Here is a 27,500-nt window from a genome sequence, read left to right as displayed (position 1 = left end):
CCCCTCTCTCCTTATCCCCCTCTCTCCTTATCCCCCTCTCTCCTTATCCCCCTTTCTCCTTATCCCCCTTTCTCCTTATCCCCCCTTTCTCCTTATCCCCCCTTTCTCGTTACCCCCTTTCTCGTTACCCCCTTTCTCGTTACCCCCCTTTCTCGTTACCCCCCTTTCTCGTTACCCCCTTTCTCGTTACCCCCCTTTCTCGTTACCCCCTTTCTCGTTACCCCCCTTTCTCGTTACCCCCCTTTCTCGTTACCCCCTTTCTCGTTACCCCCCTTCTCGTTACCCCCTCCTCGCTCCCCCTCCTCGCTTCCCCCCTTTCTCGCTCCCCCCTTTCTCGCTTCCCCCCCCTTCCTCGCTTCCCCACCCCTCCTCACTCTCTCTCCCTCTTTAACACCCTCACCTCTTCACTTTTCCTTCCCTCTTCTCTCTCTTCCACTTACCCTCCCCCCTCTCTTAATGTTCCCGTCAGCGAAGCGACGGGTTTGGCGGTGTCTGTCTAAGAAGTGCTTGGCTCTGGACGCATCCAGGCAGCGTTTGTCTCTGGATGTGTCCGGGCGGTATTTGTGTCTGGGCGGTGTTTGTCTCCGGGTCGTGTTTGTTCTGGACTGTGTTTATCTCCAGACATGTCCTGGTGATGTTCATCTCCGGAAGTGTCCAGCAGTGTTTGTCTCCGAGCGGTGTTTGTCTCCCGAAATGTCCTGGCATTGTTTGTCTCCTGGCGGTGTTTGTCTCCGGACGTGTCTGGGTGGTGTTTGTCTCCCAACATGTCCAAGTGTTGTTTGTGTCAGACTGGAGTTTCTCTGGACGTGTCCAGGTGGTGTTTGTTTCCACACAGCTTGGCTCCGGATGTGTCTGGGCAGTGCTTTCTCTTGACGCATCCAGGTGGTATTTGTCACCCAAATGTGTCCTGGCAGTGTTTGTCTCAGGGCAATGTTTTTCTCTGGGTGGTATTTATAGTATGACAGGTGGGAAATGGATACCAGACATTTTATTTCCATCTTCACTGTTATTCTATGCAGAGTCATTTTGATGAGACACGATGAATTGTAATCAACATTCCACCACACGTCTGCCTCCCATCCCCCTCACCTCACGCTACCTTCCGTTTCCCCATGCCCTCCTCACTCTCCCTTCCTCGCTCACTCCCTCCCTCCTTTCTCTTTCTTCCTCCACCTCCTCACTCTCCTCCCTCCCTGGTATTTGCAAAGGGTGGTATTTGCTAGTTTGAAATTAAATATAGATTTTAGAAGTCGTAGAAATATTTTTTGGAAGTTTACCGCCATTGATGTAGCATCTAATACATCACCTTATTTCACACATTACATTGGTTTTTCATGCCCCTTGTTTGTGTTCTTTCTGACATCCTTAAAAATAGCAAGTTTCCTCTTTGGAATGATTTTCAATTAAACTGGACTGCCAGACAGGCAGACAAAGAAAGCAAATTGTGTCTCCTCTTTGTGTATGCCAATCAGAACGAATTCAGAGCAAAAGTACTGCGAGACGCATGGATGCTGGAGCAGTAAAAATGCAACGGGTGGGGGGCGGGGGGTAAAGGCAGAATTTATTTGAGGGGGGGGGGAATTTAATAAATGCATAACATATCCTACCCTTTATTGATTAAAAGGGTGGAAGATAAGGATCTGGAAATAAGGCCTAAGTCACATTTGCTCTACGGCGAGGATACGGCAGCCATACGTCCTCTGAATTGACAGAAACGTGGTGGCCTAAGGCAGAGATTCTGTGGTGGCCTCAGGGTGGCCCTACGTCGTTTGGCTATCTTTTACAGGCCGTAGGGTTCACTGTGGAATTATAATGCGGAGTTATAACTTTTTTCATTTCTACGTTTGCCGTAGCAATTCGACAAGCCGAAAAAAGAAAAAACTGATAAAAAAAGATATAATTAACCCACTTGTTACCGTCCATCTGGCCGCACGTTCGCCTTAGGGCCCCCTTGCGGGCACCTTGAGGCTACCTTGCGTCTGCCTTGAAAATTATTTGGCCGCCGCAGGGCCCCTTAAGGTCACCGTGCGGCGTCAAATCAAAGACCGTACGGCAACCCCACGTTTTCGGTCTCCACAATTTCTAAATACGCCGTGCGGCTCCCCGAAAAATACAAACATATGTGACTGCTACATTGTGTGACCGTGGAAATACTGCGGCCGCCGTATAATTGCTGGTGGCTGTAGATTTTGGAGACCCCACGGCCGCCGTGGCAATTGTGACTTAGGCCTAAACAGCAAGTTGCAAATTGAAGAAATTGAGGCCGCAAATCAAACTAAAACATGACATATTAGAGGAATTCGACATGGATCATGACACTTGCGATGAAAACGTAAGTGTTCCAATCGCTGTTGCACTCACACCAAAAGTTACAAAAAAGTGATCACTCCCATGTGCGGAAAGATTATTTTAATTGATCACAATACTGAGATTTATAAATTGTATCAATTAGTCGTGGTGTATTGCAAAGTACTATGATTATCCTATGTCGCTCTATGGCAGCTGTAGGCTTGTGTAAACAGTGCAAAGGGAATGCTCCATCTCATGGAAAGAAAGCACTGTGATGTAATGAGTCGATTTAAAAATGTTTTCCTTGATGTTTAACTTGATAGGACCAGTACAGAATTAGGGAGTGAGGTTAGTATTAGTCGAGAAAGCAAGTGGAATAACAAGGAAAAAGAGCAATCAAAGATTGCAGGCACTCGCCAGGACTTGTTTTATGTGGCGTTTATGTACTGGTGTGTTGCGTAATTAATAAGAGACATAATTAGAACTGCCACTTTATAACTGCTGGCAGTGATGAACGGTTGAGCCATTTCAGAGAAGAAGAATTTTGAAGGTTGTTTTTTAAAAGCAATGTGGCTGCCGAATCACATGACCGATGACATCATCATCATCAAAAAAAAAAAATTTGGTGGACCATTTTATTCAAAGATGACCCTCAAAAATTTTCACACTAATCGTATGTAACGTTCCATATATGCAAGTATGATGTCATAAAAAAAAAATCGCACTCATTCTCCATGAGGTGTGCTTGCCGTGTGCCAAGTTTCAATTTTTTCCTTGGTACGGTTTCAGAGATGCAGAGGTCCAAAGTTTTTCCAACATGGCTGCCACACTATGTGACCCATGACGTCATAATTATCATTGCAACATTCTTCATGAGTCATCGCACCAATGGTGAAAATTTCGTGTCAATCCGACAAGCGGTTGCGGAGAAAAACACGAAAGTTCTGTGCGGACAAACAAATGGACCCAAATGCAATACCCTCTCCTTCGGCGAGGGCAATAAGTATGTTTAACATATAGAAATGCAACAATAATCACAAAATTCGTGTAATTCCTCTTGTTAATACATATTAATATTGTTTAAGGCCCTGTCATACCTTGACGATTTAGCCAGTGTATGCCGACGTATGAAAAATTTGTCTAAAACGCTGGCACACGTCGAATACGTTATGGGTAGGTTTTGTATACGTTAAGAGCACGCTGGCTTTTTTTCGTAGTACGCTGGCATACGTCGTAGTACACTGGCATACGTCGTAGTACGCCGAGATGTTAGACAAATTTTCCATGCCTGAAATTTTCGACGTATGCCAGCGTATGACTCGCACGTTCCGCATACGCTGGCCATAAGTTGTAGGCACGTTACGCGATCGTCGACACACGTTACTTGTAAGTTACTCATAAGTCGAAACACGTCAAGGTAATGTTTCGGGTCAGTGTTCCAGACTCCCTGTTTTTTGTTTTTTTTTTCTTCTTCGGTATGACAGTGTTGTTGACACTTCGATTTCTAGTGTGGTTATAATATAATACAATTAATAGGCTGCCGCTCAACGATTTGAATCATAACCGCACTAGAAATCGAAGTGTCAACATCACCGTCATACCGAAGAAAAAAGAAAAACCAGGGAGTCTGGAACACTGACGCTAAACATTACCTCGACGTGTTTCGACTTACGAGTAACTTTCAAGTGACGTGTGTCAACGATCGCGTAACGTGCCTACAATTTATTGCCAGCGTATGCGGAAAGTGTGTCATATGCTGGAATACGTCGAAAAATTTTCAACATGCTGAAAATTTGTCGACGTACTCAGCGTACTACGACGTATGCCAGCGTGCTTCAGCGTGCTCTTAACGTATTCAAAACTCACCCATAACGTATTCGACGTGTGCCAGCTTATTCGGCAAATTTTCATACGTCGGCATATGCTGGCTAAAACGTCAAGGTGTGACAGCGGCTTGACACTTCGATGTCTCGTGCGATTATGATTTGAATCGTCGAGCCGCAGCCTTTTAATAGGCTACGCCACGTGATCGTCGGCGATACGCCGCCGCGCTATGCATAAGTTAGACTATCGTTGGGCATAGGTTGTGAACGCCAACAACACGCTCAGCATTCGTTGATATAAGTTATCTATGTGTTATCGAAACGTTCTGTGTATGTTACTAATACGTTATGCATACGTCCAAACCTGGAAAAAAAAATCAATAGTTCAGTGTACGCCAGCGTTTTACATACATTTTGATACCTTGCCATACGCTGGCTAAAACGTCAAGGTGTGACAGGGCCTTTAACAAATCCAAACTACAATTTATTTCACAATCGCAAAACAACCTTCATCATTAAATGGACTAAGCAATGTGAAGGCAGAACATTGTGGTTGTTAAAAAACAGAGAACCTGTCCCAAGGATGAAACTAACCTATGCCAGCAGTGCTGAAAAGTGAAAAATAGTTCAACAAAAGGCAAAAATGGTTGAAAACCACCAGAAATCAACTTTTTTCGTTTCATAAACGGCAGAATCAGAGAAGGGTCCTCGTCCGAGCACGAGTGCTGGGGTGTGTTCCACCGCCAGTCAGCTTGAAGAGCGCTTGCCAAGTGGGTTACGCACTCAAGCAAGCACTCCAACGAAACAGTTTATAAGGAATGACTGGCTCGGCAAGCGATAGCAAGCTGATTGGTAATGAGACACACCTCATGGATCAGATTTTTGCATGAGTTTGCATGATTTTTTGCATGATCATAAATGACATTTGTGGACAGGACAGACAGACGGAGACGGACAAAGTGAATCAATTGCTTAATCCTGCTTTCCGCTTCACTTGCACAGGGTTATTACAGAAGTGCAAAGAAAAGAAAACTTTATCATTTCATGGACCACCTTGTATTTAAAGAAGGCTTGCTCACTTCTCGATAAAAAATCTATCGTTCCAGCAGTTGGCAAATTCTTATGCCTGCGTGGTACACATACAATTAATTGTATTTAAACTAATCGATCTATGCCAACCTTTAATTCGCTCACCTGGAACATAGTTCCGGAGAGCTTATGGGATGGTGCGTCGTCCGTCCGTCCACAAATACTTACAACTTCTTTTATGAGACTTCACCACAATGTTCATTACCTTGCATGTAACAAAGCATGTTCAAGACATTAAAAAAACTGGCCCAAAGAGGGTCTACGGGGATTGCCCCCCAAAATAGGTATTTGCTTTCTCAGAAACTACACAAGCAATTCTGATGAAACTCGACCACAACATTCATCACCCATGATGTACCAAAGATTGTTCACACCATAAAAAAAAAATCAGGGTCAAAGGTGGTTTATGGGGGGGTTGTCCCCCAAAATATGTATATACGTGTTTGCTTTCCTCTCCGAAACCACACACACAACTTCGATGAAACGTGACCACAACCTTCATCACCCAGAATGTACCAAAGTTTGTTCATGGAATTAAAAAAAAAGAATCCATGGGTATTTACTTTCGTCTCCGTTAAATACTTTGTGGGTCATCCATACCTACCAGTGGTTCTCTGGTTATCTTATCCAGCCGCTACCAGGTGAGCGCCCTATGTTTTCTTTCTCTTTCGCACAATGCTATACAGTACTCCCTAACTCCGGTATGAGCTCCGATACAGATCCAAAAGTAACTGATCTGTTCGTGCAGCGAGTGAGCTTATTTTAGATGGTACACTGTACTGGCTTAAATGGCTGCTGCTGGGAGTTTAAAAAGGGCGAGTGGTGTGTAATCTGACTCTTGAGGGATGTATCTGTGTTCCACATTTCGCAGGGATTGTTATGAGCGACAGTGACAACTAGAAAGTCCAGAGCAGAAGAAGCTTGTGAGGGACCACCATCACGACGTGCTCTTTTCACTTCACCCAGTCATGGATCAGCAGCAAGGGACATTCAGCGGCAAGAAGATCCAGCCAAAGGTTGCGGAATGTGAAAAGGATGCGAGAGAGTGGGTTGTGGACTTGAACTCGAAGGAACTGGAGCAACTGGAATGCAGAAAAGAACACTATGATGAATCAGAAGAAAAAGATGAGAGTCCTGAAGAGGAGGATGAGTATGCTGAAGGGGAGAAAGAGTTTTCAGAGGAGGAAGAGGAAGTAGTTGCTGTCGAGGAGGATGATGCTGAACAGATTGCTGCAGAGGGGGAGGATGAAGTTTCATCAGAGGAGGTGGTGGGTGACATTTCATCAGAGGAGGATGTGGTGGGTGATATTTCATCAGAGGAGGAGGTGGTGGGTGATATTTCATCAGAGGAGGAGGTGGTGGGTGATATTTCATCAGAGGAGGAGGTGGTGGGTGATATTTCATCAGAGGAGGAGGTGGTGGGTGATATTTCATCAGAGGAGGAGGGTGAAGAGGTTGCTACAGAGGATGAGGATGACTATGCTGCAGAAAACGAGGAGGAAGTTGATGCAGAAGAGGAGGAGGGGGATATTGCTGCAGAGGATGGGGAGCTGGAAGCTTCTGCAGAGGAGGATGAAGAGGAGGAGGAGTTTGTTGCAGAAGAGTTTATGGCACAGGAGGAGGAAGATGATGTCGAGGGTGAAGATGTTGATGTTGAGGAGTGGGAAGCATTTCCTTTAGTGGAAGAGGAGGAAGAGAATGCTGTCAAGGAGGAGGATATGCCAGTGGAAGTGGACATAACAGAAGACAACAATGAACTGGAAGAAGAAGTTCGAGAGAATGTGGGAAAGTATAATAAAAGAAGAACGGAAGGACGCAAACAGAAAAGCCAGCCAGATTTCCATGCAACGGAGACTGTCGTCCACGCCATGGAGCCTGATTTCCATGCAACCGAGCCCGCCCTGCACGCCATCGAGCCCGCCCTGCACGCCACCGAGCCCGCCCTGCACGCCACCGAGCCCGCCCTGCACGCCACCGAGCCCGCCCTGCACGCCACCGAGCCCGCCCTGCACGCCACCGAGCCCGCCCTGCACGCCACCGAGCCCGCCCTGCACACCACCGAGCCCGCCCTGCACACCACCGAGCCCGCCCTGCACGCCACCGAGCCCGCCCTGCACGCCATCGAGCCCGCCCTGCACGCCACCGAGCCCGCCCTGCACGCCATCGAGCCCGCCCTGCACGCCACCGAGCCCGCTCTGCACGCCACCGAGCCCGCCCTGCACGCCACCGAGCCCGCCCTGCACGCCACCGAGCCCGCCCTGCACGCCATCGAGCCCGCCCTGCACGCCACCGAGCCCGCCCTGCACGCCACCGAGCCCGCCCTGCACGCCATCGAGCCCGCCCTGCACGCCACCGAGCCCGCCCTGCACGCCACCGAGCCCGCCCTGCACGCCACCGAGCCCGCCCTGCACGCCATCGAGCCCGCCCTGCACGCCACCGAGCCTATCCTTTCCAGCAAGGAGCATTCTGCCTTTTGGCACGGCTCACTCGAGCAGAATGTGTTTAAGGCAGGTGCCGCGATCTCCACAGTGTATGAAGTGGTAACAGGGATTGAAGAAGTGAACAAGGCACTCGAACGGATTGTGCTGGGAATGCTGTGTTGTGTATTGTTCACATACGAACTCGGGAGGTCAATGGCATGTGGATGTGCCGAGCCTGCTGTGCAGAAGCGGGCTCAGCGTGTGTTGAACAAACTGCTCCTTGGGATGATTCTCATCACAGGGGTCATGGTCCTCATGCTATTCGTGCTCGAGTCTGAGATGGAGGCTCCACTTCTGAATGACGTGCGCAGCTCTGCGGTCTTTATACAAGTGCACCACATGGTTTATTGCCCCTCACGCCGCTGGATCGCCTGCCAATTGCGGGACATGCTCAAAAGGGATGCATGACGTGTCGTCATAATGGACGATGATCTGGGTCTTCATGACATTTACCTTTGGATAAGTGGTCTGCATCATCCTTAAATATGCATAGATTGAACAAGTAACTTTATACACCTTTTGATCGCAATACTGCATCCTGATTGGTACTTCATCCTCATGCCCCACCCCCCCCTTCTTTTCACTCATGTTGTCAAAGTCCAGGTTGACATGGACTCTCTCCACCAATGAAAACAATCACTCGCTTTCTTTAGTTTATTAATTTTTTTGGAAGCAAAATTCTGACTCTTGACATTGTATATTTGTGTCTTTGTTACAATATTATCTATACATATATATATATATATATATATATATATATATATATATATATATATATATATATATATATATATATATATACACACACATATATCTCTTTAAGAAAGGATTGTTCTTCAAATAAATGCAGTGGACATGTATCTGTGTCCTGTGAAACATCAGGATGACAGTTTGTGGCTGGGTCGGGTTTAGATGAGTTTCTGAATGACGTGAGTTTCTCATTTTTTTTTATTGTCAGGTCAGGTCAGATTTGATCTGTGATTTGCTCCAGGCACCATGTAAACCTGTACTCACCTATTTCATGGTCGGGTTGTCGGCGACAAAACAGTCTCCCCCACCACGTTTCCTGATGATGATGGTGTATGATATGGACACCCAGCAGGATTAAAAATAAAACCTGTCAAAGGACGGAGGAGCTCCTTGTGAGCAAATGGCAATTCATATCTAGTACCCAACTGTCTGCTGACGTCCTCCTGCATTTGGGTTACTTTTTATTTGGAGGTTGGTGGCAAGATTTGCACTCCAGCCACCATAAAACCCTTCATTCCGCAAAACTTACTCAAAGCACAAATATCTGAAAACACAAAGATCCACTCTGTGGGAGAACCTCCTGGGCACCTGCTCCCCGCAGGACCGGACGACAGGATAGGAGCAAAGGCTTCGGGACCCCCACTCTTTGATGAAAGTAGGAAAACCGCAGGGTAACCTTCCCTGGTCAGATTGCAGTCGTGTGTGTCGGGGTGGTGCTGAGGTGTCATCCTCCAGACAGTGGCATTCTTCGGTTAACCTGAGGCGGCCCCTTCAGGAGGGTGCCTGGAATGTCTTATCCCGAAGAGGGGATGATCACCTGTTTGTTATCTCCTGAGCACAAGCTTTTGAACATCGGTCTTGCAGCACTCTCTGAGGTTCAGAGACCGAATTGCGGTGAGATCATGGCGGGTGTTCTCACTTACTATTGGTCTGGTCACTCTGATGGTTACCATGCCCAAGGAGTTGCTGTTGCTGTGTCCAATAATCTGACTCCATTGATAATTGAGGTAACACTGGTCAACAAGCGTATAATGAGACAAAAGATTCATAACTCCTTGGGTGTTGTTTCCCTGGTCTCTGTATATGCTCCAAAGAAGGTGAGTGATCTCACCATGAAGGACACATTCTGTGACACGCTCAAGTCTATGGTTGATCAGTGCCCCAGGCAAGATACTTTTCTAGTCTTGGGGGATTTCAATGCATCAACTGGAACTGATAGGGATGGTTATGAGATGTGTGTTGGTCCCCATGGGTCAGGAACTATGAACCAGAATAGCACTAAGTTCCTTGACTTTGCAAGAAGTCATGGACTTAGGGTGGCCGGTTCATGGTTTCAGCACCCACAAGCTCATCGCTGGACTTGGTATTCCAACGCTGGCGGTGTGGCAAAGGAGATTGACCATGTCCTCATTGATGGTCGCTGGAGGATGATCCAGAACTGCAGGGTCGACCGGAGTGCTCAGTTCCTCAATACTGACCACCGGCTTGTTGTAGCAACTCTGAAGTTGCACCTTAAATCCAGGAGAATGGTACCATCACAGCCTCGGCTGGATGTTGGCAAGCTCAAGGATGAGTGGGTAGCTGAGGAGTTTGTGAACAAGCTGAGTGGAGATTTGGGGGGTCTGGGTAATTTGTGAGGTCCTGAAGAGTTGTGGAGCGCCTTCAAGACCACCGTCCTTGATGTTGCGGTGGATGTCTTGGAACTCACCGCAGGGCAAAGAAGAATTTTGTCTCTCAAGGGCCACTGGATACCATTGACCAGAGTTGCAGGGCCAGGATGAATGGCAGAGCTGAGCTGTTCAGGGACCTGAGGCGTAAAACTCGACGTGCGCTAAGGGTGGACAAGGAGGCCTATGTGCGAGGAATCTCTGAGGGGGTAGAGCATCACCTGTGGTCGTGATTCTCATCCTGCTTTCAGTGGAATTCGCGCATTGCGTTCATCCAAGCCCATCCCTTGCTGTACTGCAGTTAGAGCAGAGGGTGGTAGGCTCTTGACAGAGGAGTCTGAAGTGAAGGACCGCTGGGCCGGTTACTTTGAGCGGCTGTACCAGGCTGATCCACCAGCTGTCGAGTTGGACGTCAAGGGTGTTACAATCCCTATTGCTGACCCTCCAATCAACTGTGGTCCACCTTCACTTGTGGAAACACAGGCTGCGGTGAACCGGTTGAAATGAGGTAAAGCTCCAGGGATCTGTGGCATCCATGCTGAACTTCTCAAGGCTGGTGGAAATGCTGCACTCGTGTCCTTGCATGCAGTTCTGTGCTCTGCCTGGAATGCAGGCATCATCCAAACTGACTGGAAGAGGGGCCTTGTTGTCCCTCTCTGGAAAGGGAAGGGTGATCGCCAAGACTGCAACAACTACCGAGTGGTGACAATGCTCTCAGTGCCCAGCAAGGTCTTTGCTCGGATAATTCTTGATTGGGTTCACCACCATCTGCTTGAGCACCAGTGCCCAGAGCAGTCAGGCTTGATACCAAAGAGGTCAACGATTGACCGTATCCTTGCTCTTTGGGTCTTCACCAAACACAGACGAGAGTGTCGGCACGGGCTGCTTGCAGCCTATGTTGATCTCTGTAAAGCATTCGATTCAGTGAATCAGGATGTCCTCTGGAGGATTCTAGGTCTTCGTGGGGTGCCACCAAAACTGATCGATCTGATGTCTGAACTCTCCTCTGGTACTGAGAGTGCTGTGAGATGTGGTGGTACCATCTCTGACTTATTTCCAGTTGTTACTGGTGTTCGTCAGGGGTTTGCACTGGCCCCCACACTTTTCAGCACTTGTACAGACTGGATTCTCGGGAGGATGTCGGAGAGATCAAGCTGCACTGCATCGTTTGGGAATGTCAAGATCTCTGACCTTCATTTCGCAGATGATGCAGTCATCTTTTCGGAGACTTTAGACATCCTTTTGGGGGCCCTTGAGGTGCTGAATGAGGAGTCGGAGCCACTGGGATTACGGGTTTCCTGGGTCAAAACTAAGATCCAGGCTTTCAATGACATCTTGGATGCTGCTGTCCTGTCTGTGCCTGTTTGTGGTGAGGATGTTGAGGTCGTGGAGAGATTCACTTACCTCGGCAGTGATATTTTCTTTCTCTGCTGGCTGTGAGTCAGAGGTCAATAGACGTCTGGGTCGGGCCTGGGGAGTCATGGATTCACTGGATAATGGGGTGTGGCGCTGCCGATACCTGTGCGGGAGGACGAAAGTCCAAGTCTTCAGTTCCTTCGTGCTTCCAGTCTTGCTCTATGGATGCAAGACTTGGACTCTGATCAGGGATCTGAGACAGAGACTTGATTCCTTTGGTACCAGGTCTCTTCGGAGAATCCTTGGCTATCACTGGTCGGACTTTGTGTCCAACCAGCGGTTGCTGAGATAGACTCAAATGAGATTTGTTACCTGCATAGTCCGTGAGCGTCAGCTGCGGCTGTATGGACATGTGGCTCGTTTTCTTGATGCTGATCCTGCTCACCAGATTCTCTCAGCAAGGGAGTCTCCTGAGTAGAGGAGGCCAATGGGCTGGCCATGTGCCTCATGGTTGCAGCAGGTTGATTATGATATCAAGGAGATGGGGTGGGCCAGGCATCTGCCTGGGGAATGGCCCGACAGAGGCTCCTGGTGTACCGGCAGAAAGTGGATGCAGCGACGCGCTATCCGGTGCATGCTCCCATGATGACCTGATCTCAGTGACAACACACACAATTCCGATGAGACTTGACTGAAACCTTCAACACCCGTGATGTATCAAAGTTCGTTCACACCATCCAAAAACTGGGCCGAAGGGGATTTACGTGGGGGGGAGTCGAGTGGGGGGGGGAGAGTTGCCCCTCAAATGTGGTATTTGCTTTCTTCTCAGAAACTACACACACAGTTCCAATGAAACTTGACCACTACCTTAATCGCCCATGGTGTACTAAAGTTTGTTCATAACATTCGAAAAAAATTGGTGTCCAAATTGTCCAAAAAAAATTGCCCCCCAAAATATGTATTTTCTGTTTTTTCTCCAAAGTAATACAGACAATTTTGATTAAACTTTACCACAACCTTCATCACCCATGATGTATCAAAAATTGTTCAAGACAACAAAAAAAATATCGGAGTCTCAGGGGGTGTAAGCGGGGTTGCCCCCCAAAATATGTATTTACTTTCTTTTCAGAAACCACACACACAATTTCAATGAAACTTGACCACAGCCTTCATCATCAGTGATGTACAAAAGTTTGTTCATGCTGTATCAAAAACATATTGGTTGTGGGTGATTTATGGGAGGGGGGGTTGCCCCCCAAAATATGTATCTGCGATAACATTGGTTCATTTTGCTGATTCCGTCTCACATTGACTTTCTCCTCAATATTCTACCAGGTGAGCGCCCCCAGGTATTGCCTCTCGTTTTGTCTGTTACGTCCTAATCCGTTCAGTGCACCAGCTCTTCCATGAGCCTCGACAATGCACACCAAAAAAATTATTATTATATCTCTTACACATGGTATGCTTTCGTGGAACGTTTTGAATGCTCCTCATGGTTTTATTATAAACAGTTACAACAAAGTCTTGTGTTTCCACTCTTAAACATATTCATTTAAATTCCAGAGACGTTCAAGGAAACCTTATAAGGAGGGCTATTATTATTTATTATCACATTGAAGTGACTTCAAACTCAATGTGGCTTTTGAAAACAAACAAATATATCTTATATATATATATATATATATATATATATATATATATATATATATATATATATATATATATATATATATATATATATATATATATATATATATATATATATATATCTCATTCTATCCACTGACTCGCTCACTCACTGACTCACTGAATGACTGACTCACTGACTCACTGATATTAAAGTTCAGTACCTTCCGGGTGACGTAGAAAGCTGACATTTTGTGTGCCGACAGACATCGAAGCCGATAGACCTGGAAAAATCACAGAAATGTTGGAAAGCATCCTAAGTGACAATATAAATAAATGAAAATAAATAAATGAAAAAAAATGCAAAAATTAAATGCATGTGAGCGACCCGAGACAATGGCGAAGCACGGTTTGTTATTGCCTACAATGTGTAAGCATATCCCGTGAGTGTACGAGTGTTCCCCTTGACTGTAGTTTGCAAAATTAAAAAGGTTGTTATCCTTATTTAAAGTTGTTGGAATTCAGTTAACAGTGAAAAACTGCTGAGATTCACCCGCCCATCTGTGTTGGGGAAACCGGTCCTTCCACATTGCCTGGTGGTACAAGAGGGAAAGCCGTGCCCCAACAAGCACAACAAACAAACACATTAATCACATGTGAAGTGTTGTTTAAATGCTTTGTTTGTGTTTCTCGGTATTCAAAAAGTTTCCATTGCGTTAGAACAGAGTGTACTTCTGAGTCTGAGTTTGACAAATGATAGACCTGTATCAACGATTTCACGTGTTTTCGGATGGCCTCGAGGTGTGCATACTCGCCTCTAAGCTGTCTCTCCATCCATCCATCGGGACCATACTCTGTGCAGAGCGTTGTTGCTGCCTGAGCAGTCTCCTTGGCTAATGGACACAATCTTGGACGGGTCGCCACTCCGACACAGGATACCAGCAAGCTGGCACTCATTTTGCCGACCTCGAAAGGATGACAGGCTGAGTCAACCCCACCTGGTCTGAATTCAACAGCAAAAGGGGCATTTAAACTCAGGATCCTAGGATCCCAAGCCCACCACCCTAAAATTAAGCCAACACCAGCTATAAGCTGTTTATCCTGGGTTAGAATCCCAACCCAGTTACAAACTCATCTCGGTGTTTCACAGGAAGGGTGATTCATCAATGTGTGCGTCATTCCTATTTCACGAACCAGCACGAAGGGCCGGCCGTTCAACTGAGGTCAGAGCAGGAATTTGTTCATGGTGCCGGCGATAGCTCACCTACTCTTCGTGGACATGCCGATAGGCGAGCTATCGCCGGAACCATGAACAAATTTCTGTTCTAATTTGCTCAAACGTCAGGCCTGGCTCGCTGGTTCGTGAAAGACTTGGGCCAAGCCTCCCCCCCCGGCCAACCCCAGAAAAACGTGGGAATAATTTTGGCTCTCAAAGTTGAAGATCAACGATTTGTATTTTGATTCCTTTAAAAGTTTGGATACTGTTGTTCCTCGTCATATTACGGCCCGATTATTCTCACCTCCTTGAGGGTTCATCCGCGGAACAGCTTTGGCCAAAGTCTTTTCTCCAGGGTGTCGGCGATAACTCGCCTACTTATCGCGAAGGACACCATGGGATGTTTAACGTCTTCCAAACGACCAGCAAGACTACTTAGTCTTTTGTGCTGTCTGCAGTGGAGACAATACCATGATTATAGAGCTGGGAAACCTGACTTGTTGGCTCATCAAAGGCTTGTACACATAACTCGAACCTGCTGCCCATTAAAAAAGAACCCCTTCATTTTGCTCTGCATGAGCACCCACACGGAACCCACTTGCTTTCCGACCATATTAATCGACAAAACGAAATGGACTGCAGGTCCTTGAGGGGCTTCGTTTGGAATAACAGCAATGACGAGTGAATCAACAATGAGAATGAAGTTTAGTCACAACCATCCATCAGACAATGTGGGCATTTGGGGCACAAGGATGGCTCGGTGTGTTACCTGGTCACACCTGAACACTCTGTCCGGTCCTGGGTGCACCAGCTCCTACTAAAACAGCCGTCCGGGGGTGGTGATAGTAACTTGGAAGGACAGATGAGTTTGACAGCCCCATAACGTTCGATGTTTGATCAGATTCGTTCAAAATTTGGGCCAAAGGTGGGAACGACTTCCCGATGTAAAGGATGAGAATCAAGGGGGAGGAGTCCAGGTAACCAGGCAATGATTGGTCAAAAGTGGAATGCGAGACTGTAGGAAGTGACGGAATTTGTTCGAGAAAGTAAAGAGAGAGTGTATGTGTGTGTGTGTGTGTGTTGGTGTGTGGCAAAAGCATTAAGGACAGGTAACCACAGATCTTGAGAAGTAAATATAAACAGAAAACCAAAGGTGAGGTGAGTTGAGATCCGAGGACAAGGAGGGTCCATGCAGTGTCCGCAAAATGGAACCTGCACGTCCGTGGGATGTGCGCTCCCTGTTTGCCAGGTGCGATGTCCGTGGTCGTGGACGTCTCGATTCCAAGGACTTCACGATGGTGTGCCGGGAGCTGAGCCTGGACGAGGCGCAGGTACCGATCCTTTTCGCTCGTCTGGACCGCGATGGTGACGGAGTCATCAGTTACGAAGATTTCGCCAACGGGTTCCAGGTGGCTTCAGACGTGCTTTCCGAAGATTGTGCTGCAGCCGAGACCGATCCTGGTTCCTCGAAGGTGAACCCGAAGGTGCTGCAATCAGCGGAAACCATCAAGGATTTGTACGAACAGTTTGGAGATTGTTCACGTTTCCTCTCCAAGTAAGATCACGTCCTCTGGTCTTTTAATAAATCAGTTGTTTCGTTCTGTGATCGTTTTATCTCCTTGATAACAAAACTTATCCATTGATAAAGTTTTTGTTCCTAATCCTTATTTGGGGCTGGCAAGATTTCCTCGAGGTACACACTCCCTTTAAGCTGAATAGCCTGGGTTCGAATCCTGACCCGGCTATAAACTGTCATCCTGGTGTTTCACATCATTGTGCGTGCCTACCCTCAGATGAACGTTAAGCTGGGGGTCCGGTCTGCCGGCATGAGTTGGTGGACGTTAAAGATCCTACTGTTATTTGCAAAGAGTAGGCGAGCTCTCGCTGGCACCATGACCAAATCCCAAATCCCTGCCCCAACCTGAGTTGAACACAATTGTCATATCGTGTGTAATTCCCAACACCACATTGAAGAGAATTGAGCTTTCATTGATTGATTTTTATTTATTTATTTATTTATTTATTTATTTATTTATTCATTCATTCATATGCAGCCTGTGGCTGCTTGGCTGCATCATTTTTTGGAGGCATGGCTGTGCCGCTGATGCAATGCCCCCCTGTTACCAGCATGCTGCTACTCATTTCACCGACCTCAAATTAAAAGCAGGCTAAGTCAACCCACCTTGTGTTAATTCAATGGGTAACAGGGACAGGAACTCAAGACCCTAAGATTTTAAGGCAGCCACCTTCACCGTTAAAACATCAGGTTTAATTTATGTTGATTTGTGTTGATTGAATGAGGATTCGTTCTGTTTTCTGTCACTCTGTGGTATAATGGTTGGAACGTCTTCTCTGAGTCTGGGAGGTCGGGGGTTCGAACCCTGGTCAAGTCATACCAAAGACTATATAATATAACAGCACTCAGTGGAGCACGTCCAGTACCTCTGCCAGGCTGAACAGTTTACGTTTTGTACCCCATTGATCGGTCGGATCTGGATCCAGACCTGAACAAAAATCTAATCAATTAATTATTGTCACACACCCAGCCTGTCCATCAAATTTCGGCTGAATCCATCCATGACTTTGTGAGATATCCTGCACACAGACAAACAAACAGAGACAGACAAGCAGTCAAACAGGGGTGAAAACATAGCCTCCATCCATCTTCGGTGGCAGAGGTAAAAAAGGTATCCAGCATGCTGCTTCCTTGCTTGATACTCAGCATTTAAAAAGGATAGAGCATGGACAAACAACCAAAGGTTGGCAACTATTGTGCAGCATTAGATGGGTCTATAACCATCTAATGACCTCCTGCGTTGAAGTTCTTTGCGAGGGATCTCATATCTGGGTGTTTCTAGCGACCTGTTCTAGTTATTGGGTGTGTGGTCTCTGAGCTCGATCACGTGACTTAGTGGATGCCCTCTGAGCTAAATCATCAGCTAAAGGATGCAAAGACTTCCCAATGGAGAGTTTTAGTGGATGATGTAATGAATATCTCACAGGATTTTTGTACAATGATGTAATCAAGTGAATCATCTCTTGTTTTTAAAATTGATCTCAGATTCCTTGTGGATCTTGGACACAAAACTCATGTTGGACAAAGATTTTAGGAGACAAAGCGAAAAATGCAGTTGAGCATGGAACACAAATCAATAAATTATTTTTTTTAATTTATGATGAAAGGTAAAAGATTTAAGATTCATTATAATTGAAAGTTATATCCAAAGAAAAGGAAAATTCCAGATCACCATGATCTATTTTGAAACAACACATTCTTACAACACCATTTCTGTTTCAACAATTCTAAATTATCGAAATTTTGGTGAAAAAAAATTTCTACATTTACCCTGGCCATATTAAGGGCCTTAAAGTCAGCCAACATCACTGCATTGCATTAACAACAACAAGCAAAAACCAATCCTCTTAACGATAGAACTACCTCCAATCATCAGCAAAGTCATGGAATCGATTCATCGCAGTTGATATGAAATAATTCCTTGTGTCGAACAGCGTCATCTCGGATCACCAATTTGTATTCAGACCAGGTCATTCTACCTCGGACATGCTGCTTCTCCTCACCCAACAATGGATGGAGGCCCTCAATGTCAGACATGAGATCAGGGCCGTCTCTCTGGACACACTGTATCTTGTGCTTTTGATACAGTCTTGGCAACCTGTCTTACTCTCCAAACTGTCTGCCAATGGCATGCAAGGCCAACTCCACACTTGGCTAACTGACGTCCTTTACTCTCGTAGCCAACATGCGGATGTCAATGGAATCCTTTCATCTCCTCTAACTGTCGAGGCTGGAGTGCCACAGGGCAGTGTTCTGGGTCCAGTCTTATGTCTGATGTTCATCAATGATCTCTCTAACTCTGGAAAAATCCTCTATCTCTTTGTTGATGACCCTGCCCTCTGCTGTAACCTCCCACGTCCCTCAGACAGGCAGGCAGTAGCCCCTTCCATCTCTTCAGACCTTGACAAAATCAAAAGCTCTTAAAATACTTGAAATATGTCTTTCAATCTGTCGATTCTATGTCTTTCAATCTGAAAAATATCTCTTTCTCTCTCTTTCTCTCTTTCTCCCTCTCTCCCTCTCCGAAAGCACCGCCTGTCTCGCGGACCCCCCCCCCCCACCCCATCTGCTTTCTTAGCAATCCTCTTGAAGAAGATCAGTCACTCAAACTCTTGGGTCTCACTATGAGCTATAATCTTACTTGGACAAACCACATATCTAAGCCAGTCAAGGACTGTGCTTCCTCTGTCATGCAAAGCCCTTCTTTGGCATACCTGAACTCTTATCCACCTCCAAGGTCTTCATATGCAGCTTGATGGAGTACTGCTCTCCTCTTTGGGCTGGCTTCCATGCCTCACACCTTGTTCAGTTTGAGGCCATGTATGGAAAACAAGGTCTTCAAGGTCATTGAAATCTCCTGTGATGAAGTCTATGGGCCTATCATTTTCATATTGCAGACAGGTTGGCAGTCTCTCTGTCAACTTCTGCCTCCTTTCTCGTCTTTCACCATTTGCTGTTTTCATGCTTTGTCCCATACCCCTCCCCTTCCACCCCCACCCCCCAGGTTTCTGCATGGCACACGCAGTCTGCCATCAAACCTCTACTGGTGAAACGCCCAAAAGCTAGAATAGTTCCTCATCTCCACTCATTTGTTCCTCATTTGTCCTGCCAATGGAACCAACCTCAGCATTTTCTTTAATCCCATTCTTCCCTTGAGGTCTTCATGACAGCTGGTCTCTACCACTGCTGTTCTCCACATCCCCCCCCCCCATTTAAAACCATGATCTTTTCTACCTCTATTAACCCTCCCCAATCCCAACTCTTTCCAAATTTCCTGTTTTTCTTTCTGAGAGTTTGCTTCTGTGTCCATCTTGTCCACTCCATGTGTCTCCCGGAGCCCTCATTCTTCCCCACATCCCTTACTTGTCCAACTCCCTTTATCTTTGTCCATCATCCCTGCTGTTCGTGTCTTTCTCTCCTCTCTTTCTACTGTTCCTTTGTTCTGTTACGTCCTGATCCTGTCTATGTTCTAGCTCCTGTGTGAGCCTTAACTTTGTATAAAAGAACTACGAAAACACTGTATACAACATCTGGGTTTGCAAGGCGTTTGGATTTTATTGTTATCCTCACCAGAGGAGAGAGTATTGCATTTGAGTCCGTTTGTTTATTTATTTGTCTGTCTGTTTGTCCACACAGAATGTGTTCACGTAGGCCACAAAAGTACCTAGTGAAAGCCAGTATTACATGTTTGTTTTTCAACTGAGTACAGGGGGTCCTTGCTATACGTCCAAGATACATTCCAGAAAAGTTGGACTTATAACGAGACGACGGGTAGCGGGGAATTCTTCTCCATAAGAATGTGTTATTAAAGAGGGATGTGTTCCAACACTTAGTTTACATCCTATAAACACCACTCAATAAGTCTAGTAATCAAAAAATGTGTATGAAACATACAAAACATCAGGAAAAAAAAAAAATATATATATATATATATATATATATATATATATATATATATATATATATATATATATATAAATATGTTAAACAAATATTAAAACCCAAACATCTTTTTATCTTGCTTACCATTACTTTAGTTTGGGGACGTTAAATTAAATGGACGTTAGTGTGGGGAATTGTGAGACGTACAATAAAAATGTTCCAAAGTAACTTATGGACTTGTATGTGAAACGATGAATAGTGAGGAGACATATACTGGGGACCCCCTGTACCTCTGTAAAGCATGTACAACAAGAAAAAGAGAAATCAGACATTGCAGACCCTCACCAGGACTTGTTTCGTATGGTGTGTTGTGTAGTTTTGTGTGGTGTATTTTGTGTGGCGTTTGTGTACTGGTGTGTTATGTAATTAATATGTGACATAATTCGAACTGACACTTTGTAAATGCTGGCAGTAATGACTGGTTTAGCCATTTCTGAGAAGAAGATTTTTGAAGGTTTAAAAAAAATAACAATATGGCTGCTGAATCACATGGCCGATGACATCAAAAAAAATGTTGTGGACCATTTTATCCTGAGAGGACCTTCAAAAATTTTCATACTTATCAGGTGTAGCGTTCTACATATACAATCATTACATCATAACAAAGACACCTATGACATCATATAAATATCACACTCGTTCCCCGTTAGGAGTACTTGCTGTGTGCCAAGTTTCAATTTTTTCCTTGGTGCGCTTTCCGAGATACAGAGGTCCAAAGTTTTCCATTTTTCCAACATGGCTGCCACACTACATGACCTATCCATCCATCCATTGGGACCATATTCTGTGCAGAGCGTTGGTGCTGCCAAAGCAGTCTACTGGGCTATTGAGTACAGTCCTGGACAGGTCGCCACTCCGACACAGGATACCAGCAAGCTGGCACTCATTTTGCCGACCTCGGAAGGATGACAGGCTGAGTCAACCCCACCTGGTATTAATTCAACAGCTGCAGTCTCGGCAATATGTGACTAAACCTAGAACAAATTGCAACAGTTTCGCAATAAAGTTTATTTTTATTTTTATTTTTTATTTTTTGGTACCTATACATATCATGAAAGACATACTAAAAATATAGGTGAATATATTTAGTGGAACAATATTTGGCAGCCATTTTAAAAATGGCCACCGTCGAAAATTTCAATATTTTTTTATATTCTTATATTTGCTTTTGTAGGTCATTAAAAGGGCATACATGATTAATTTTGCACTACAGCCTATGAACTTGGGTTATTATCTTATAGTTAGAATAATAAAATTTCATTTGTGATATTCCCTTCATCAGCATAAATCCAACATGGCAGCCATTTTTTGCCATTTTTCATGATTTTGCTCATAATTTTGCAACCAAATCATTTATAATGTTGCTTTTATCTCTACTTCTAGGGTTTCATGGAAGGTGAATATATCAAGATCAAAATAAACCCATTTCAGAACTTCCTTACAGTACAGTTGGCCCATTCAAGGGTGGCCGAAGTACGACAGTACTCGCGATCAAAATCCAGCTTTTTTGGCGACCGCTTTGAAGATATGTGAAAAATTGTGGTAAAACACCAAATTTGCCGCAAATGAGCTTGAGGAATTGCTTTGTGATTATTGATATAGTACCAAGCGTGATTTTTTTTTCCAAGAAACCCTTAAGTGTGAAAATCCAAAATGGCCGCCATGCAGATCAATTATTGTCATAACTTTGTAAATATTTGTCGCAACAACATAAATGAGGTGTCCTCCTGTATGTTTTCAGACCGAAGGAATCTCATGAGACCAATGTTTACTTCATAAAATATATGTAAAGCCAGATTATATATATATATATATATATATATATATATATATATATATATATATATATATATATATATATATATATATATATATATATACTGTACATGTTATATCAAACATTTTATCATTACACCTGTTGTATATTTTAAACTATACAGTGCAGTGTCAAGTTAAACCAAGAAAAACAAATGCAAAAAGCTTTCCAATAAGACTTTTTTGTTCATATACATGTTGTGAAAACATACTTTAAGAAGTATAGGTAAATATATTTAATGGAACACTGATTGCTATCCACTTAAGTATGAGTGCCGTTTGATCAGGTTTATGACTAAAAACTGCTTTTCTATGATAAGTAAAGTCAAAACAAATAATGCCATGCTGTGGTAATGTTTAACTACACATAAACACCTTTTCTGATATAGATATTTATTTTGAGGTTCTGGGAAAAGGGTGGTAGTGCAACCGAACATGTGGTGTAGGCATAGGAAGATGGTTGACCTTTGACAGTCTCGCAATAATCTATTCTTCCTCCTCAGAGTCAGTGTCCGTGGCTGAGTGCGTAATATTGGCGCATTCTCCACATTCGCCACATAATACACCTCTACATTCGCCACATGCCATAGAACAGTCCAGTCCATTTTTTGCGGCATGTACATCGCATTGTGTTGCAGCCTGACTTGCAGTTGCACCTCATTATTTCGAGGAGATCTTGGGGAGCAGGCATCATGTCGGTGAGGATAGGCATCATTTGCCCATTGTTGACTTTCCAGCCCCACTGTTCAGCAGGTAAATGACTTGTATCATCGGTCCATTCTTGTACTTGGTGATAAACCCGCAGACCGTGATATTTGATGGACCCTGATGTAGGTGGCAAGGATTGAGGCTGTACCATCTCTTTTCGAGAAATGGTTTTGTCATAGAATTTGCGGAGTCTCAGATCATTGAGAGGTTCTCCTTGGCGTCCTTTGTACAGCGAGACCATTGCGTGTTCTCCTGCTACTACAATTTCTTCTTTTTTGGCATCTTTTTTCATGAAGACAGATGCTTGTTTTGCAAAGTATGAGCCTTTCTTGATTTCTAGTAATGGCACCTTTTTTCCAACGCCGAACACTCGAGACATTGTGTCGCAACCAGCGATGGCATGTACAAAAAGTAGATAGTCACATACAACATCACCTAGCAACGATCTTGTTTCTCTGATATTCCAGCATCGTTGAACTTTTTATGAGTGTGTCTTCTGCTCTGGCCGAAAGAAGATATTGTGTGACGTGTTGATTGCATGATGACACAAAAGTACCAACAGATCTGTGTCATCGCCAATTCGTACCGTGTACATTCTTGCATATGATGCGATAGCTGTTTTGACAATGAGGAGGTCGGCATCCCCTCTTGCATGGAATACATCACACCCTTCTTCTTGGAGCCTCTGAGACACCATGTTAATGAATCGCTGCTTGTTGTTGTTGTTACAGAGGAACTCTTCTTTTGTAGTCTGGAGTGCCATTGTGCTTGAGAAGTGTACTTCTGCTCCTACACATCCACCATTCCTCTTTAAATGTGTGCAATCTTTGGGGCTTGGTCCATCCAAATATCCATCAAATACTATTATGGCCTTGCCATATTTGTGTTTGACGTAACTTGTGTACTGCTTGCAGATACTGTCCCACGTAGCTGCTTTTGACCATGGTATCCGGTGAAGCAAAGCACCTCCATCTAGAACATATTGCACATCAGTTGTCGGACCAGATGCAGCTGCAATCTCTGATGTCCACAATGCATCTGCAAGGTTAGCTTTGTTGGCTCGCCTCATGAAACCATTTGATTCAAATAGAGCAGGTGGATACGTGCATAGTTCGAAAGTGAAGATCTCTGGATGTAGATGGCTCCTGTGTTGATTCTTCTGTGGGGATGTCAAGGCTGAGTGCTTGAGCTATCAGAAGTGCATTGAGACCAGCGTCTACCAGGAATTGCCCCCTCACATCTCGAGATACTGCTTTGCCAGAGAGTATATGTCCTACTGCATTGTCAGCATAGATTACCTGAAGAACTTCACGCAGCCCGGACCCTCCCATTAAATGACCAATACAACCCAAGAAGCTCATTTCAATGTGGAAACCTCCAAGACGAACTACCACCGAGTTTAGTGGACTTGTTTCGGGCTCGCTTTCCACAATCATGTTCCCTTTCCACCACAGAGGCTGGTCAAATGTTATTATTGGGGTGGAGTTATACCTAGCTGCACGCAAACAGACAAACTTGAGGGTTGAATAAATGTAAGACAAATCATTTGGATCCATGTCTATCATGGGCAGGAACATGACGGATGATTCTCCAGGGTGTTCACGTTTGTACACCATCTCCATCAATCCGGACCACAAAGGTGTTGCAGTCTTCAGCATCAGTGATGCTTCCCGCAGTCGATCAAGCTTTGCATTGGGTTTCTCCAAGTCTGGATTTGTAAGGTGTTCGTAGTGCATTGATTCCATATTTCTGTTGTAGGTAAAGTGCTCTATGTTGATACCACCAACAGCTTTGATGTCTTCGTTGGTTACACTGATCCTTCTGACTGGTTTGGTGGTGGTCGTTTTTGGTGTAATTCCTACAATAATGCCCATGCCATGGAATGTGTTTTTACCGTCAATGGTTCTGATGTTGTGATCAACATTATCCGCTGCGTACTGAAGGAAATGTTCCGGAGTACACTTTTGTATATCTGTTCCCTGCATCATTGCTGCGCTCCTTTCAAACTTCTTTACTTCGGAATAGGAAAGGCAAAATCCATGTCGATGGAGCGTATCAATCAATAATTTGGACTGGAAATGATGATGTAACTGGACGCCTAGACCAACCTGGAGGGGTACTAAAAGCACACGTGGACGCGTGACTTGCATTATAGCCTGTCCGATTGATGCCAGCTTGGGTTCATTGTGCTGTCCAACGAACAATGTGCTGAGAAAAGTTTGTAAAGACTTAGGAAGGTAATCCATCCCCTCCTCGGCAGATGATATTTCGATATAAGTAGGATAGGTATCATTGGACTGCTTCACATCCTTGATATCCTGTTTAATTAGCTTTTCTGCAGTCTCAATGATGTGGATTGTTTCATCCAACACATGGTGTTTCTGTTGGTAATGGAAGTCCTGGAGGATCCGTGCAGCAGTGCTTACAAATGTGACTGCATTGGGTTTTCCATTTATCTCTGTGAAGACAATCTTATCACCAAAGTGTTGCTTTATCTTGCTTTTCATGTATTTGGAGCTGTACGGGTCACAGTCGCATTCTTCTGGTTTTGTGTATTCTTTCATTTTCTCAACCAGGTCGTTGACAGTTATCTGTTCATCATTGTTTTGCTCCAAATAGTCAGCTACTTTTAGAAAAGCTTCATTTCTGATCACATCCTTGGGTCGACCGCTCATTCGAGTGTATTTCGATGCTCGTGGACCATCCTTTGGCACAAAGATTTGATGAACGTGTTTTCCCGTTCTAAGGTTGACACTGCACAGTTGGTGATAGACTGCATCTGCTGCTGGTAAGTCTATTGCATACAGCACATGGGCACGAACCGTTTCCACCCAGTCATTAGTGAAGCTGTCACATGCTGTAAGAACTTTGTCCGAAAAATCCATCGACCTGACTGGAATGAGCTTCCATTTTTGTTTGCGACCATCATATGGATCCGAACAACCGCAAAATAAACAGTCAGTCTTGTAGTCGAAGGGTGTCTCAGTTGATCTAAGGGCAGATTTTGGATCATCTTTCCGAGGTAGACTGCCAGCTTGTTTTCTTTTGTGTGCACTGATCACATGGGGGTTTATATATTCTCTTCTGCATTTAATGTGGACAATGTCTCCAGGGTTTACTGTAATGTCACTTTGATGACTTTCGCTTGCTCTGAGAATACTTTCACACCCTTTTGCTCCCAATGTCACAATGGGCTTTTCATCTGTCACTGACTCCTTGCAAAATACACATGTGCTCGCCATCCTGCAATACAAGTAAGCATAGCATAATATTATGCATATTGTGCAAGTAGATCTTAAGATTTAGTATCTTAACAGCTCTTAATTATAACAACAGTAAAATGCTGAAAATACAAAATAGTACCTTAAGTATTCTTAACTATGTCCTGCTTTGCTCCACGTGGTTGGATCAGACTTCAGCACTCCATGAATTCAGTATGTCTTCAGTCTGTCAGCACTCGTTGTTATTGAGTAAATAATAAGTGAAGTAAAAAAAATGTGAGATGGTTGTTGGTTTACATAAATTTTATCAAGTAAACAATGGTTCCATGAGGTTCCTTATGTCTGAAAACATACAGAAGGACACCTCATTTATGTTGTTGCGACAAATATTTACAAAGTAATAACAATAATTGATCTACGTGGCGTCCATTTTGGATTTTCACACGCTTGTTACTATATCAAAATTCACTAAGCCTCTCCTCAAACTCGTTTGTGGCTAATTTGGTGTTTTACTACAATTTTTCACATATCTTCACAGCGGTCGTCCAAAAAGCTGGTTTTCACTCGCGAGTACTGCCGTACTTCAGCGCCCCCTAAATGAGCCAACTGTACAGAAAGGAAGGTGTGAAATGGATTAATATTGATCTAAATATATTCTCCTTCCATGAATACCTAGAAATAGAGATAAAAAGCAAGATTATATATGATTTGGTTGTAAAATTATGAGCAAAATCATGAAAATTGGAAAAAATTGGCAGCCATATTGGATTTATGCAAATGAAGGGAAGATCAAATATGAAATTTTATTATACTAACTATAAGATAACCCAAGTTCATAGGCTGCAGTATATTTAATCATATATGGCCATTTAATGACCTAAAATAGCAAATATAAGAATATAAAAAATATTCAAATTTTTGATGGTGGCCATTTTTAAAATGGCTGCCACATATTGTTCCACAAAATTTATTCACCTATACTTTTAGTATGTCTTTCACAACATATGTATATGTACAGTATATGTACCAAAACAACATATGTATATGTACAGGATTTCACAGTATATGTACCAAAAACACTTTATTGCGAAACTGTTGCAATTTGTTCGAGGTTGACCCCCAATATCACTCAGATTGCCTGGACTAATGAGTGAGATTTGAACTCAGGATCCTAGGATCCCAAGCCCACCACCCTAACCATGAAGGCAACATCCGCATGCTTTCCAACAGTTGTAGCAATATGTCCTGCTGAGTGCCATGTTCCAGTGAAGAAGCTGTTGGGCTTGTAACAAGTCTTGGCAAAACAGGAATATGTCCACATGCTAAAGGTTCATGAGAAAAAGTTCTCTCTTGAACTCAAGCATGCCAGCCTTTTCAGTAGGTCGTTGGCAGTGTCTCAAAAAAATATATAACACTATGAACAGCAGTGATTCAAAAGGCCATTATTCAACTGACAATGTCAATGAGACCATGGTCACCTTCTGCCAATGGAAGGTAAAGGACTTCAGGCTTGACCCAATGCTTGCCGCCCCAGAATAAATCAAGCGGATTTTCTGGATTGTACTCAACAGTGCTTCAAGGGGGTGCAATGCAACCATTTTGTGGCACAAAGAAGCCACCAAATGATTAATTACTTGGGCACAACCTCTGAAAAACAATGAGGATAGTATTCCTCTCCGCTTTTCTAATATGTTATAGATTTTAGTTACAAAGTTTTCACAGTTCTTAACCAGAAAGGCTGGAGTGGCAATGGACACACCAAGATAATGGATGCCTTCCTTGTCCCATCACAAGCCTCTGGGAAGGAAAGGTAAGCCAACAGAAGAGGTATATATAGCTAATCCATAAAGCTTAACATTTATGCCAATTTATTTTTGGTGCAAAAAATTTCGAAGCAATTTAGCAACATGGTGACGTCATCATCATTACTGAGGTCATAGGC

At 44.3% G+C, this 27,500-nt stretch overlaps 2 protein-coding genes across 4 annotated transcripts in view; both read left to right on the top strand.

The window, feature by feature from the left end:
* The window catches only part of LOC147015244 (ras and EF-hand domain-containing protein-like), a 130,289-nt gene that overhangs the window by 5,822 nt on the left and 96,967 nt on the right, over positions 1 to 27,500 (top strand). For 2 of the 3 annotated variants that reach the window (XM_085849813.1, XM_085849812.1), the window contains exon 1: positions 15,321 to 15,851. The exons of the other annotated variant lie outside the window; for it this stretch is intronic. In XM_085849813.1, the coding sequence (XP_085705939.1) occupies positions 15,502 to 15,851 (350 nt within the window). In that variant the 5' untranslated portion in view covers positions 15,321 to 15,501. Of the gene's footprint in view, positions 1 to 15,320; positions 15,852 to 27,500 lie in introns of those variants that run through there. 3 annotated transcript variants of the gene reach the window in all.
* Positions 5,715 to 12,975, top strand: LOC147015246 (uncharacterized). Its single transcript, XM_085849815.1, has 2 exons — positions 5,715 to 5,842; positions 6,073 to 12,975. The coding sequence occupies exon 2, from the start codon at positions 6,170 to 6,172 to the stop codon at positions 8,087 to 8,089; it is 1,920 nt and encodes a 639-aa protein (XP_085705941.1). The 5' UTR covers positions 5,715 to 5,842; positions 6,073 to 6,169; the 3' UTR covers positions 8,090 to 12,975.

Source organism: Eptatretus burgeri, chromosome 12, assembly GCF_056783735.1.
Source record: "Eptatretus burgeri isolate ZD-2024b chromosome 12, Ebu_testis_v1, whole genome shotgun sequence".
NCBI lineage: Eukaryota > Metazoa > Chordata > Myxini > Myxiniformes > Myxinidae > Eptatretus > Eptatretus burgeri.
Note: the sequence above shows the minus strand (reverse complement) of the source record. Positions and strands in the feature narration are given on the sequence as shown.

What these genes read in the sequence shown, in the direction of transcription:
- LOC147015246 (XM_085849815.1), top strand. Translation starts at nt 6,170, where the DNA reads ATGGATCAGCAGCAAGGGACATTCAGCGGCAAGAAGATCCAGCCAAAG.